This window comes from Rhamphochromis sp. 'chilingali', assembly GCF_963969265.1.
Source record: "Rhamphochromis sp. 'chilingali' genome assembly, chromosome: 20".
Taxonomy (NCBI): Eukaryota; Metazoa; Chordata; class Actinopteri; order Cichliformes; family Cichlidae; genus Rhamphochromis; species Rhamphochromis sp. 'chilingali'.
Genome location: NC_137947.1, coordinates 13915888 through 13929792, shown reverse-complemented (window position 1 = coordinate 13929792; position 13905 = coordinate 13915888). Strand labels below are relative to the sequence as shown.

The following is a 13905-nucleotide window of genomic DNA, read 5'->3' as shown; positions in this document are numbered from 1 at the left end:
GAGTGCAGCCTAATTAACAGCTCTTTAAATACAAAGATTTAAGTCTTTGGTGCAACGCTAATTCACTCAGTAGCCATCGTGGGAGGCCAATGTCAGCCCAGTGAAGAAAAGTCAAGCTATTATTACCCCAAATAATAGTAAAAGTAAAACCACCTTTCCCCCCCACAAAATAGCCTATAGTGTCAAAAGCACACAGAAAGAATAATTCTGTTAGTTCTTTCAGAATTAAACTGCATAACAAAAGTCAGCTGGTACAAGCATAACTTCCTAGTGATAATGTAAGACTGTTAAATGAATTAACATACACTCTTCTGCAGTTGCATCACATATTTTGGGTTCGAGGGGATATTTCACACCTGAATTTTAAACAACTCCTGGATTTACTCCTCGCCACTCTCATTACAGTTAGTCAAGCCAGAAATTCCACATTATGATCAAAGGAGAGGAAATACGGTTTAACCCTGAGGTGTACTGAGCTGTTTAATAGGTCCAGGACCTGTAGACGATGTCACCGATAAGAGGTTGATCTAGGTTACACCAGAAAGATGAATGTTATGATGTCTTCTGCTGGTGGGTATAGAATAAATTACCCATGATCGCCACACAATGTATGCTGATTACAGTTCTGTTGCACTTGCACCTGACTTGCTGTGCTGTAACACGGGAACAACGAGAGGCTCCTAAACTCAAGGTGGATGCAGTTTTTAGAGCGAGGAGCCGGTCCACGGAGACCCAGAGTTGGATGCTTTTTTATTAGAGCAGCTCAATGCGTTCATGCTCTGGATTCACCCCTAAGCTGGCTGATACTTAATATATGCATACATATTTTGAACAGATGTGTAATACACACAAAGCAGGGTAAATTAACTAAAGTTCTCATGGCTCAGCTTTCTCAGTCCTCAAAAAAAAAAAAAAAAAAATCACTGACTCTTCTCTTCCCAAAACAATACTCCATTGTTATGAGGGTCTACTCGGGGTTGCCTGGCCTACCCACCCCAATCTTCTACTTTAACAAAGGAGAGTGTGTATGTGTGTGCACAGGTGTGGGAACAAAAGAGCTGGCAGCAGGCAGACATACAGTGTAGAGCTCACAGTGGACATAAAGGGTGATCCCAATGCTATCTCTGCGTGTGAGTGTCCAGCTCTTGCCTTATGAGGATTCCTTTGTTCGCTTTTACCTCACAGCTCAATCATCAGCACTGTAACAGCGAAAAAACTCCCAGCTGTCGACAGAAGACAAGGCTATCTGTAATCCTCCACCAGAGCACTGTTTGCGTTTCCTTCTGAGAAGTACATGGTGCTCCTGACACATTATCTTAACATTTGGTTGTAGCTGAATCCACTTATTTGCTGAAAATGTGATAACTAATTAAACATTGACTGAATGGCAGCTATGGCACAAGATACTCTCTAGGTTTCTGTGTCCTTTTACTTGCAGCCTTGGAAACGTAAGAGCTGTATTTGTATCCCACAATTCCCTGCATCAATAGATGACTCACTGCATGCCCTGGGTGACATTTAAAGTCAGGCCAGTGGCTTTTTTTTAATATTAATACTTGAGATTGATCAGTGCATGTATTCTTTTAAAGTGAAAGGGAAACACAATAGACTATTGCTTTAGCCCAGACTCTTTACATATCTCTTGTGTAATAAATATGCCGCCACATTCTCTGGAATAATGTCCAGAAGGACCTGAAATTGTCAGAGCTGGTTACTTTGGGGGGAAACTGAAGTCATTTCAAGGATGGAGAAAATAGCAGCCTCGGTCAGGGTGATTGCTCCTAAATTTGCAGTCAAACTGTTTTTGAGATTCGATGTGTTTCGCCCTTGATTTGTTTCACTATACATGAAATGGATATTGTGTCTGTGTAGTTTGATAGTTGTAACTAGGTTTGCTGCTGTCTTGGCCAGACCCTTCTTGAGATTTTACGTGATTAAAATGAAACAATCAAACAAGAAGAAAATATCTATATGTAAAATAGCATTAGGTACGTTTTGAATATGTTACAGAACGCTGATCAAATGCGATTCTCATTCACTCTCGTATTTCTTGTTTTCTTTGGCATAACAACTGTTGCAGAGCAGTTGTGTTTGCTGGAGCTTATGTAAACATGTCAGTGTAATCAACTTCTGAAAACATGACGTTCCCACAGAGGAGGTCGAGAGCATCTATAAAGAGACAACGAGCATGACAGCAGATGAATTTTTGCTGCTTGTCCAGAAACCATTAAGCAGTATAGACTTGTCTTCTGAGAGGCTCTTATCAATGCCACTATGTCTGTTTTCTGCAAATAAACCTGTTTCACTTGTTCTGCCAATCACCCAAGAGTCAAGATGCATTCTGAAGACGTTAACACATTCTCTTACGTTTACTAAGACAATATATATTTTGTTTAATTCTGAGGAAATAAGAGGAAATGGCTTTTTAAAAGCAAATTATTGCATCTGGACAAGAAATAGTCCAGCACACAACCCCAAAGTGTACTTCTCATGAGTACACTTTGTTTTTGTGCAGATTGCACAAATGAGATGTTAATGAAATGCTAATTTGTGAAATTTAGAGTTGGTGGCTATTGGAATTGTGTTAATTTCAGAAAGCACAAGATCAGCTAAGCAAATAGGATGCTGGCTCTGGATTAAATTTAAATGTAAATGACACAAATAAGCTATTGAGCCTCTGATTTAACTTCCTGAAAACAAAGCAAACTCATTTTTTGGTGTAAATGTTGATACAAGTAGAGGAATTTCCATCAATGGCAGCTGAATTACTTATTGGATAAATTAGCATCTTCTTGCACGACAATGCAGTATAAAAGAAGTGATGGCTTTTATTTCACCTTATATTACACCTGTAAAGATATAGTTAAGGGGGAAACACTCTATTATAAGGTTCCTTTGCAGGTCTTTACTGGTAATGGGAAAGACTGTACTCACTGTAGAGGATCGTTCCTTGTCTGGATCGGGTTTTCACTGTCAAACAGAGAAAAACGGGGGTGTCCTTGACTCCTGCGGGTCGATTATTGCTGACACCAGAAGGCTGGAGAAGCAACGCAAGCGGCCGTAGCTCCAAGTAGGAAGTTCCATCGAATGAAGGGATATATACTGTGGCATCTGGAAACAAGCATTAGATGCAAATTGATGCTTTGAGCTTACATGGTGTAAGAGAATTAGAATTGTAATATTACTTGGACAAAAAAAACCCCTCATACACACTTTATTGACCATTAGACAATATACTTATATATAAATGAAGAATGACATATCTTGTAAAAGCAATGCCCTACAGGGCTGTTGTTTGCAAACAGAAGAGCAAAAACTGGCTGCTGTGTGCCTTTGCAGCATAGACAGCCATCTGTGTGCAGAATCAGCAGGGCCTTGTCAGGGCTATGTGCTAGAGTGTCATTTCCCATTGGATGACAAAGTGATATGACTATAAGGAGAGGTGGAGGAGGTACACACTCAGGTCATCAACTTCGCAAGCCTGTGATGATATGTTGGCCTTTACACAAAGGACTTTGTACACCTGGTGGATAGCTTACTGCTCAGGTACATGACAGCCAATTCAAAATAGGCCACCTTGACTTCAGCTCAGGGGATTCTAACAAAACAGTCCAGCTCTCAAGTTGAGAGCTCATAATATACAATATGTGTTGGGTACAAAAAAAATAGAGAGATATTTTTTTATTGCATGATATATGAGAATGTTCTTTCATGACTCCAGTGTTCACTTTTTTGCGTTTTGATGTTGGATCAAATGGATTTTTAAAGTAGGATGTGAATGATTGACAATATTTAGAACAGACTACAAAGTAAAAGAAATGGAATAAGAAGAATATGAAGTTGTAGCAGGGGAAATCTCTAGGGATGCCTATAATGGAGGCGATATTATAGACTAACTTTATGCTTATACAAGGTATGGTTAAAAAGTTCTCGAACTCCATCGATAAAAACCCCTGCTATGTTTATGAAAGTACAGTTCTGACCACTTGCAGTGATAAGAGGGGTTAGGTCTCTGGCTGCAATGCTACAGGGAAAGCAGAGGTTGGAGACCGTGACATGAACAGAATTACTACGACTGTGTGCAACGAGCTTGCGATCTCATCTCGTTTGACATGGTTGCTTTCAAGATGGGGACCAGAAATGTTACCACTCGCAGTCAGTTGCCATCTTCAAAACGATTATGATATGTTAAGAAAGCGATAAAATGGCAATAAGGCAGAGTACGTCTGCTGTTTGTGACTGAATGGAATCATGTTGGCAATTACGTGCAATCTGTTTGTGATAATACACGATTAACTGAAGTAAATTGGCAAATATCGTAAATCTTTTGCCATCTGTTGCAAATCTGCTGCCTTTAACATACACAAAAATTCATATTAACTACTGAAATTCAGAGTCCAGCCACATACTCACATATCTGAAACAAGAATGTAGAAATCGTTCCACAAACAGTAGTTGCTGATGAACAGTGATTTCATCAGTAAAGAGATACATGGCAGACAAGTTGAGCTGAATCTAGTTGATTGCAGCATGTTGGAATCTGTCCATGTTTATGAAATATCATTTGCAAACCTTCCCCATTCTTTTTGGAGACAGTTTGCCTCCCACCGGGCAACCATTTGGTCACAGGACGCAAAAGTTAGCAAACCTTGATTTTTAGTTATAGCAAGGAGATTGCCATTCTTACTTTACTCTAGTGTGACAGCACCAGAGGAGGTACAGGCCTTATGTTTTTATCTTTTATATGAAAAATTTGAGGATTTTTGACCAACCACAGATGTTATTCAAGTAATGTGCTTATAGACATGTATACCTTACCACAGCTCTGTGACACTACACGTTTATTTAAAATCAGGTTAAAGGTTAATCCGATATCTAATGTTTTCCTGCAGCAAACATTGTCTTTTATATGTGCTCAGCCTTACTCACATTATGCAGTATTGTTTCAAGGTTTTGAGAAAATGCATTCTCCTGTGGTCACATTTATGCAGCGTATTGTAGCCTGCTACTGGTTTGTGTAACTGGCTGCAGCTCTTTTTCAAAAATTACTGTTGGGCTGCTTGATTTGTGAGTCAGGAACTACTCTTGGACAGCTAATGCATTGTTAGTGGGTTCACTCATGGCAACAGGGATAACGCAATTCCTCTGTATCAGTCATTCGTGTCAACAGGGCATTCTGAAAATGGCCTTAATGAGCCTAGGAAAAGGATTCAAGTCGTACAGTAAGTGAAAATATCACCAAGGTGAATTGCAGGGTTTGACAATAAGGACTGTCCAGTGGCCCGGGGGCCCATGGGACATTGACTTGGTCCAGTTTAATGATCAGTCGCTAGACCAACACCAGAGATGAGTTTCCCGTCATATCATTTTTCACATAGTTATATTCCTTTTTTTTTTTTTTTACTTTGCTTGGACTGAAGAGCCGCTCAGACACTTTCCTACCCTCGCTGATTTCCTGACCAACCAGAGCACACGAATCCTCCGAGTTGCACATAGAATTATGTGGAGCAGACATGACAGCCAATGCTTCAAATTACACAGAAAGAGAAAACAAAAATTGTGTTGCTTTTGTTGTGGAAGGCGTGGTTTCCTTGGGGGTGAAAATGATAAATCAATCCTATAATATATGTTGGCAATTTCTGAGTAAGGAAGACTGAACTGGCTCATTTTAAAAGGCACCAGCCATTACAGCAAACACACACTAGATGCCCACATAAAGAGCTGCCAGCACCTAGCCAGTGAGTTGGCAAAGCAGGAATCTGACAACCCCTCATCAGGTCCAATTAATGTCAAACACGAAACGGAAACAAAAGCAGGAAAGGTTCACCACAATGTCTTTTCATTTTTTTTAATGGTTTATTATTTCTCCCAACTACATTTATAGACAAGGTTCCCACTTTCTGATAATATCATCTCCATGGTGGCACATTTGGCATTTTATAAGATGATTTTCTAACAAATATATTTGTTACTGTTATAAATAAAATCAGTATAATTAGCATGATTGTTTGGACTGGATAAGGTCAAAGGAAAAGATGTAAAAAGATGCAGATAGATACATAAAAAGGGACTTTAGGGAAAAACAAAAATGAAATGAAAAAGCTTCTTGGACTGATGTTGTGGTTAAACAAAAGTAGTTAAGGACTCAATTGAAAAAAACTCAACTTTCATTGTATTATTCATTTCTGGCCAACATCCAAAACCATGGCTTCAGATTCCCGAGAAGCAAAGACACAACTCAATGAGCTAAAAGCAGTAGGTCATGATTAATACACACCAAGCCTGAATAATGGTTTCACCTTTTATATCTTCTTCTTTCAACCATTTACTCCATGATGGTGTGTGTGTGTATAATTTTTGTAGTGTCTTTTAACTGATTTCTTGCATGCTTGATAGAAAGTCTTTGCTGAGGTCTACTACCTACTGTGCCTTCTCTGAAGAGACAATTTATCATACCTTAAAACTCTGATATGCTCAGCTGGACTGCTTTTATCTTGACAAAACCATGTGATGGGTGGCTAGGTAATATCGAACACTCACTGAACCAAAAGCACTAGCCTGGATTATGGTACATCCTACCAGCGGAGCACTTCCAGGGCCAAACATAAGTGAATGCACTCAAGCTCCTTAAGTAGGAACTGCTCATATGATTCAGACTAAAGCTGACTCCGATGTTTTTGGTCATAGTTGTTATTATATCGCATTTTATCAATTTTGTGATAAAAGAGATGTGTGCTGGCTGCAAATGTAGAGCCACATTTCTTTGTTGACTGCTAACACGTGTAGTTGTGGTTGCAGTTCTAATGGAGCTGTGACCAAGTATACATATAGTACATACATAAATACAGTAAGTAAATGGTGAATGGCCTGTATTTATATAGCGCTTTACTAGTCCCTAAGGACCCCAAAGCGCTTTACACGTCCAGTCATTCACCCATTCACACACACATTCACACACTGGTAATGGCTAGCTACATTGTAACCACAGCCACCCTGGGGCGCACTGACAGATGTAAACACATTCATTATAAAAAAAAAAAAAGGCACTTATGATCTATTAAAAGTATCATAATTATTACAGAAAAATAATAATTTGGAAAATAATTTAAGGAATGAAAAGCAAAAGGGTGGATTATGAATGATAACAATATAGATTTTGGTTTCCTTCATTTCCTTCTTTTTCTTCCTGCTCCTTTTCTTTTAGAGTAAAAAAGTATATTTCTGGAACACATTTAATGAACCATCCACTTACAAAACAGATGATGATCAGCATGGGGTGCCTTAAGAAAAATAAGTGTAATTTCAAACAGTATGTTTGTTTTTTTTCCACACTGAATAAATCTATTGCCATTACAAAGAAAAGCTACTGTCTTAATTTACTGAGACAGAGCACTGGGACTCTTTAACTTCACTGTATTACTTCAGTCTTACATGGCTAAGTAGGCAAAAACTATGGCTCAGATGAAATTAGCCACTCTCGTGTTGTGATTCATTCTTAACTGTTGGTAACACAATACTTCCTGGTTGTTGTTATTATTATTATTATTATTTTTGGATATGTGAAGTATGACATGTCAGCGTTTCATCTAGGACACAAACAAGTCCACATCATTAGTCACTATGCGGTATGACGTGTCTATAATTAACTGAGAGCAGGGGTGACTTGCTCCACTGTTCTCTTGTGCCCATTACTTAATTCAACAAGATGTGAAGACAAGGTTGTCACCTAGCAAAGATGCTGCAGCAATTCACATGCACAGACTTTGTCAGCATGTAAACAGCCCCGGGACTCTGTCTGCGGGCGAAGAACTAGTCTTGCAAAGCACATCATACGATGAGTGCCCACATGAGACTGCGCTCTGTTAAACCTGAGAGACTAGACTGCTTTTGAGGAGGTGCAATTTCACAAACTCAGCAGAAATGACACCAAAAGGCCACTGCTGATATTTAAAGGAAAAGTTTATGACAAGTTGAGGAATAAGCAGGAACTCACTGCTTGAAAGGGAAAGGCTGAGGGCACAACCCGTGATCGTGAGACTGTATCATCAGCTCTAACATAACAGTGGATATATTTTATCATGGTGGGAATTTACTACATATAATATGTAACAATCATGTCATAATGCAGGCTTGATTTATCAGGGTTCATTTCCAATTACGGTACTGAAGTCAGCCTTAAGCTTGCTCATGTGCAGCAGCTACAAATGATGATATTTTGTGACACTTTTTTTTTTCCTGAACTTGAAATGGTTGAAAGAACAAATGAGTCAATGAATGAATCATATTCTCTGATCTCTACAGGCTGTTTAGACGCTGGCCAAAGGATCTTTAATAACCGGCTTAACAAAGAAGCATCTCTGTCATGCGAGCAAAGGGGGGGCACCGCTTTCCTCGACATAGCGCTCTCCCACGGGAAAATCGAATCAGTGTGAAGCCTTAAAAATAGCATCACTTTTGTTACAGCGCCTGGAGAGAAACATAATATTTCAGTTGATTACTTAAACACCTGTAAATTAGCATTTTGAGAACACATGGCAGATGTGTCAAATCAGGGTGCCAGGTGCATACAGGCTGCTCCTGCCACATTAATGACTGTTAATATTAGCTTTGAGCAGCGTTCTGTCAGGATTCCACATGTTTCATAAACATAAGATTATGCCATCTGATTTAGTCATTTACAAAGGTTGCAAAGGTGAACGCAAACCTAACACTGTTTTCGGAACAACTTTAGCACGAAGAAGAATGTAAATCTCTCAAAATTTTCTCTGCACGTATCACATTTAGTGGCTTCTGTTATCAAAAGATCCTAATTTAGTTAAAGCCCACACAGAGAGCATTCAAACTGTCAGAGAACTGAGTTTCTCAGAACAAGTAATATCTTCTCACATGGACACAAATAAGCAAAAATTGAAAACTATTCACAACTGATGGCTTAGATTACCTTTTGAAATTGTTTTTATTTTCATCCAGCAGAACATTGCTTTTGGTATTACTCACAACTAGGGTTGCCAACCGTCCCTTAAAAAACGGAATCGTCCCGTATTGAGCTAATAAGGGACGCACTTTGTCCCGTAATACAGTGAGAATCAAAAGTAGTCTATAAATGTTAATGGAATTAACGCTTTGTTTGAAAACATAATTCCCAGCCCCTCTCCTGCTTTGTGATCAATGAGCTGACAGCACACTTATGACAATTTGAGTATGACAATTCAGATTACCGCTTATCTCATTGGTCGAGGAAAGGTCGCTTGCGGAGAAAATACCGGAAGACAACAGATGACCACAACAACAAGCATGGTCAACAGGGAAACATACGCCGACACTGCGGTGCAAGTCTCGGACGACAGTACACCTAAAGCTGGGCAGACACTGTGCGATTTTTTCAGTCACGTTATTCAGCTCCTGCTCAAACTGCACGATTGACTCACAGGGGTTAGAAGTTGGTAGGTCACGATGCAGGTCTCACACTATACGGCCCGATGCTCTGATGCGACCTGAGTGCTCACACTGTGCCTCCATAACATGAAGGTTATAACAGAAATTCTGTTGCTCTCTCGCTCTCTCTGTCTTTCACTCACACAGACACACCATCACCATCAACTTTGCTAAATTGCTAATGAAAAACACTGATCAGGCAGCTGTGATTAAGCAGCAGTGTAAATCCAACTATTTTCACGGTTGTTGTGGTCGTGATAATTTTGTGATGCCACATCGAAAAGGCTCGGATGAGCTTTCCAAAGTTCTACAAGTTGCGCCTCCATCGCTTGTGTCCAGATCATCTTTTTCACCGACGTTTACGTGTTTGCGCGTGAGCAGTGTGAGCGGCTGCGGTGACACCCTCACGAGCGATTGATGATCGGGAGCTGCTCGAGGTGTTAATCGCTTCTCGTTACCCCACGTATACTACACGATGCACGATGAAGGCCAAAATTGGGCCGATCACCAAATCGGTCGCACGACTCAAAAATCGGCTCAAAATGGGCCAAAAATCGCACAGTGTAAGCCCAGCGTTAGAGCAGCAATGTTTGTTCGCTCAGAGAAAGAAAAAAAAAAGGCTGCAAAAGTACGGGGAGGAATGGGAAAAGGAAAACACCTGGCTGGAAAAGTGCACGATAACACCTATAAAGCGCACTGCACTGTGTGCCGGCACACTTTTTCCATAGGCATGCTTCTAATGGTGGGCACATGAAGAACACGAGGGGCATGAAAGCTCGGGGAATCCTTAACCAATTTTTTGTCCACCAGGCCAGGCTGAAGCAGATATGGTATGTAAACACTGGTTTGTTTTTTTTAAACCCTCTGGTTAAGGTTAATATGGGCATGTGCAGTGAATAGCAGCGCTATGTGGCCAGAAGTGTGATAATATCATTTATTTTGTGTAATAAACAACTGCAAGGATAGATGATTACAATAAATAGATGACAGTAATACATAGATGAGTAATAATGATGAGTTAAGATGCGTAATCATGGGAACAAGCGGGTTTACAAACAGGAGCAGCTGATTAGCTTTAGAAAAGCTGAAATAATACCTCAAATGAAGCCAATTGTACTAAATGCACTATATGTGCACTGTTACAAGAATATTTTTCGTTCTATTGCTTTCTATTAATTTATATAATTTTAAGTTAAGCAGGACAGAGTTCTTTTAAAGAAAGATTTACTTATATTCTCAAAAGTTAAGCATGACAGGCTTCTGTTTAAGAAAGAGACCTGTTTTACTGTGTTAATGTTGTCATTTTGAGCTAAAAATAAATGGCTAAATGATCATTTGTTTCCCATATGGTCATATCACAAAGAATATGCATCTGCTCAAATCAAATTCAAGTCAAATGGTTAAAAAATAATTTCACACACACACACACACACACACAAAAAGAGCTACCACACTGGGAAGGGTGAAGACAACTGGGTTGCCCGGCCCTGGCCACGAGGTGTCCCTTATTTATTTTTCAGGGAGTTGGCAACCCTACTCACAACTGAATGTTGACTGTGTCCTCTCCCTTTCCCTGTCTAGCCACCTGTTCTTGCACATGGCACCTGCAGCTCAAACAATAAGAGTGGCAGGTTTAACACTCAAAATTTATCTGTTGTTATTTTTAAAACAAGAGATTAGGCAGAAATGGACAAAGAAAGGCTTCAGTTTTCTTTTTGTTTATCACTGTGATTTTACATAAGGAAATAATAGGCTTTACAGGAAGATTCTTATCGACTGTTGTTAGCTAACTAAGCTACTGTTAGCACTGTAGTTGCTAGTTCCCATATCATGATTTGACATTTCACCCACAAATTTTAAAACAGCACATCTTCTATCATCAATAAATAGTAAAGAAAGTTTTCAGGTAACATATTTAACTACTACTCTTTATTTTTTAATAGAATTTTTATGTTTGCCTGCTTTGTTTTCCGCTAATATCTTAGAGTGGATGGGACTAATTGATAAGGGGATGCAGTGATTTACGGCTTAAAACGAATGTGCAACAGGTTCCACCTATTTCAGGCAACGATGTTGGAGCCCCACAAATTACTAGTCATATGCTCTCTTGCCTCAAAATAAACATTGTTTTTCTACTACAGGTAGAAATCATCCAAGGAACCAGCACTCCTTATACTTATGCTCCTGTTTTCTTGGTTCTGAAAGGACAGCCACTGATAGAAAGAGGCTAAATTGATACCATTTGATTTCCAGTCCTCATTACGTTAACTTTAATTGCCCACCATATTGTAACAAGAAACAGGTCAAACACACCACAGTTAATTTAACAAATGTAATTAGCCATCAACATGTTTAATTCATATTAGAAGTACAATACTCTTTTAATCCGTGTTGAAATGTTAATCATATATTGTAGCTGCACTGCACACTGCTATCACAACACAGAATTTGAGATTTCTCTCAGCAGCTTGGCTTGCGTTATCAAGTACACAAACTATTAACTCACACATTCTAGTGTTACTTCTGTTATCCCTGACAGGAACTGACTACAATGGCAAAATACAGGAAGCATTTATTTATTTATTATTTTACACTTTCAGGATATCATGCATGGCAACAGAGGGATGTCAGGAGGTACATCAAGAGAACTGTGAAGGAATCTGCAAAGGAACAGCTCCTTGGTATGTGCGTGTAGTACTACCGTCTCCCTAGTATTAGTGTCGGAGTGTTTGGTACAAAATAAATATTTTTTGGTTGGGACAGACGTGAACGCTTCAGCTGAATGTTGAACAAGTGCTGCAAGGTCACATTCTCATTCTCAGCGTGTTCTAGGGGTGAACTTAGAAGCACACCAATGGTTTGAGCTGCTTATATAGATCTTTCATTTCATTAATCATATACTGAATAATTCACATCACTCAAAATTCCTAATGCAACCGACTATTCTCCCTCATAGTGAAACCTATTAGCCAAAGAGGCTCAGCATATATTAACCAACATAATTTGTTGGCTGTCTCTTGATGATTCCACTGTAGAGGTCACAGTACAGTAGGTCTTTAAGCTTTGTACAGCCTGTGTGTGGTCTATGTATTGTGTATATGAATGTAGCGTAAACACCACCAGGTGAATGCAAAAGCCTACCTTTTTCACAAAACGTTCCAGTGAAATGAAGCGGACAGTGACAAGAAAGCTGAGCTTCACCAGGCGGCTGCAGCTGAAGGCACGTCCCTCCGTTGTGGCAAAGACTGTCGCGGCAAACTTGAGGTTCATTCATTGGATGTTCTGGCGCTTGTGTGGGAACTGCAAACGTTGTTGCAAACACTATGTCAAAGGTAGGTGATTGAGCTTCCAGACTTGAGGAACTTGTTGTGGAGGCTTGTATGGCATGCACAGTGAATCTGGAAGATTGATCAAAAGTTTGAGTGGCCAAAAGCCAATCTGACATAAATTATACAGGCTTTAAAAAATTCTGATTTGTATTAAGTGAAATTACTCAGTAAATAAGAGGCGCAGTCATTTAACAAATAGACATATTTTTGACTGCAATCCCAGAAAGAAGTAGAGAATTCAAGTTTTATTTGTCATGATTACTAGTCAGTTTCCCCCTGGCTTCGGACAAAGTGTAATGCACCTTGGAAAAGTGAGTACAGTGTTTTTAGCAATAAAAACCAAAAAATGCAGAGACTTTACCTGCATCGAGCTATGTTGCTGCCAGCAATCGCATCCGATGTGTAGAAGCTCCTCAGTTTATTAATTTCAATGACTTCAAGACAGCCAGTGTAGTTGTGGAAAGGTTCTGCTTTCTTAAAAAATATATCACATGCAGAGAATTTATTTTATTCAGAATCTTTAACAAGCAGTAAGTTAAACAAAAAAAAAACAAAAAAAACAAAACAAAATTTTTTTTTATGTGGGATCAGGCCCTGGAGCCTTGCCTCACCTCACTGAAGACCTTGGTATGGTCATGGAACAAGACTTTTGAAAAACTGTCAGACTCCCAGAAAGGAGAAGCAGAGCTCTGCTCACATTATATACAATGAATGCTACTGACCCAGTTAGGCAGTGGAAGGAATATATTGAGGATCTCCCTAACTCCACTGACATGTCTGTGAAGGAAGCAGGGACTTAGGAACGGCTTGGCCATTACTGAGGCAGAAGTCAGAGTTGTTTTGGTTGGCATGCCCCCGCAGCATTGCATGGAAGTCAGGGACAGTGCATCTGGATTGGGAAACTAGAGATTTTGGTTCCCGTTTTCCAAGAATAAGAACCAGAGGGTATGCTCCAACTTCAGGGAGATCCCACACCTCAGCTTCCCTGTTAAAGTCTATGGAAGAGTAATGAGAAGAGAGTCCACCTGTTAGTCAAACCTCAGGTTTGACCAAGTTGTGAGACAGTAGACCAGCTCTTGACCTTCCCAAGAACACTTAAGGGTGCACAGGTGCTTTCCTAACTACTCTAAATGTGCTTTGC

The 13905-nt window shown here is 39.6% G+C and overlaps 1 protein-coding gene and 1 long non-coding RNA gene across 2 annotated transcripts in view; one reads left to right on the top strand and one right to left on the bottom strand.

The window, feature by feature from the left end:
- The window catches only part of eys (eyes shut homolog), a 182577-nt gene that overhangs the window by 54214 nt on the left and 114458 nt on the right, over positions 1-13905 (bottom strand). The window contains exons 36-38 of the mRNA XM_080868851.1: positions 13126-13238; positions 12577-12833; positions 2935-3111 (exon numbers count right to left, since the gene is read on the bottom strand). Of these exons, the coding sequence (XP_080724977.1) occupies positions 2935-3111; positions 12577-12833; positions 13126-13238 (547 nt within the window). The remainder of the gene's footprint in view (positions 1-2934; positions 3112-12576; positions 12834-13125; positions 13239-13905) is intronic.
- Positions 9311-12721, top strand: LOC308388256. Its single transcript, XR_013970069.1, has 3 exons — positions 9311-10265; positions 12036-12116; positions 12598-12721. It is a non-coding gene; the product is annotated as an uncharacterized lncRNA (long non-coding RNA).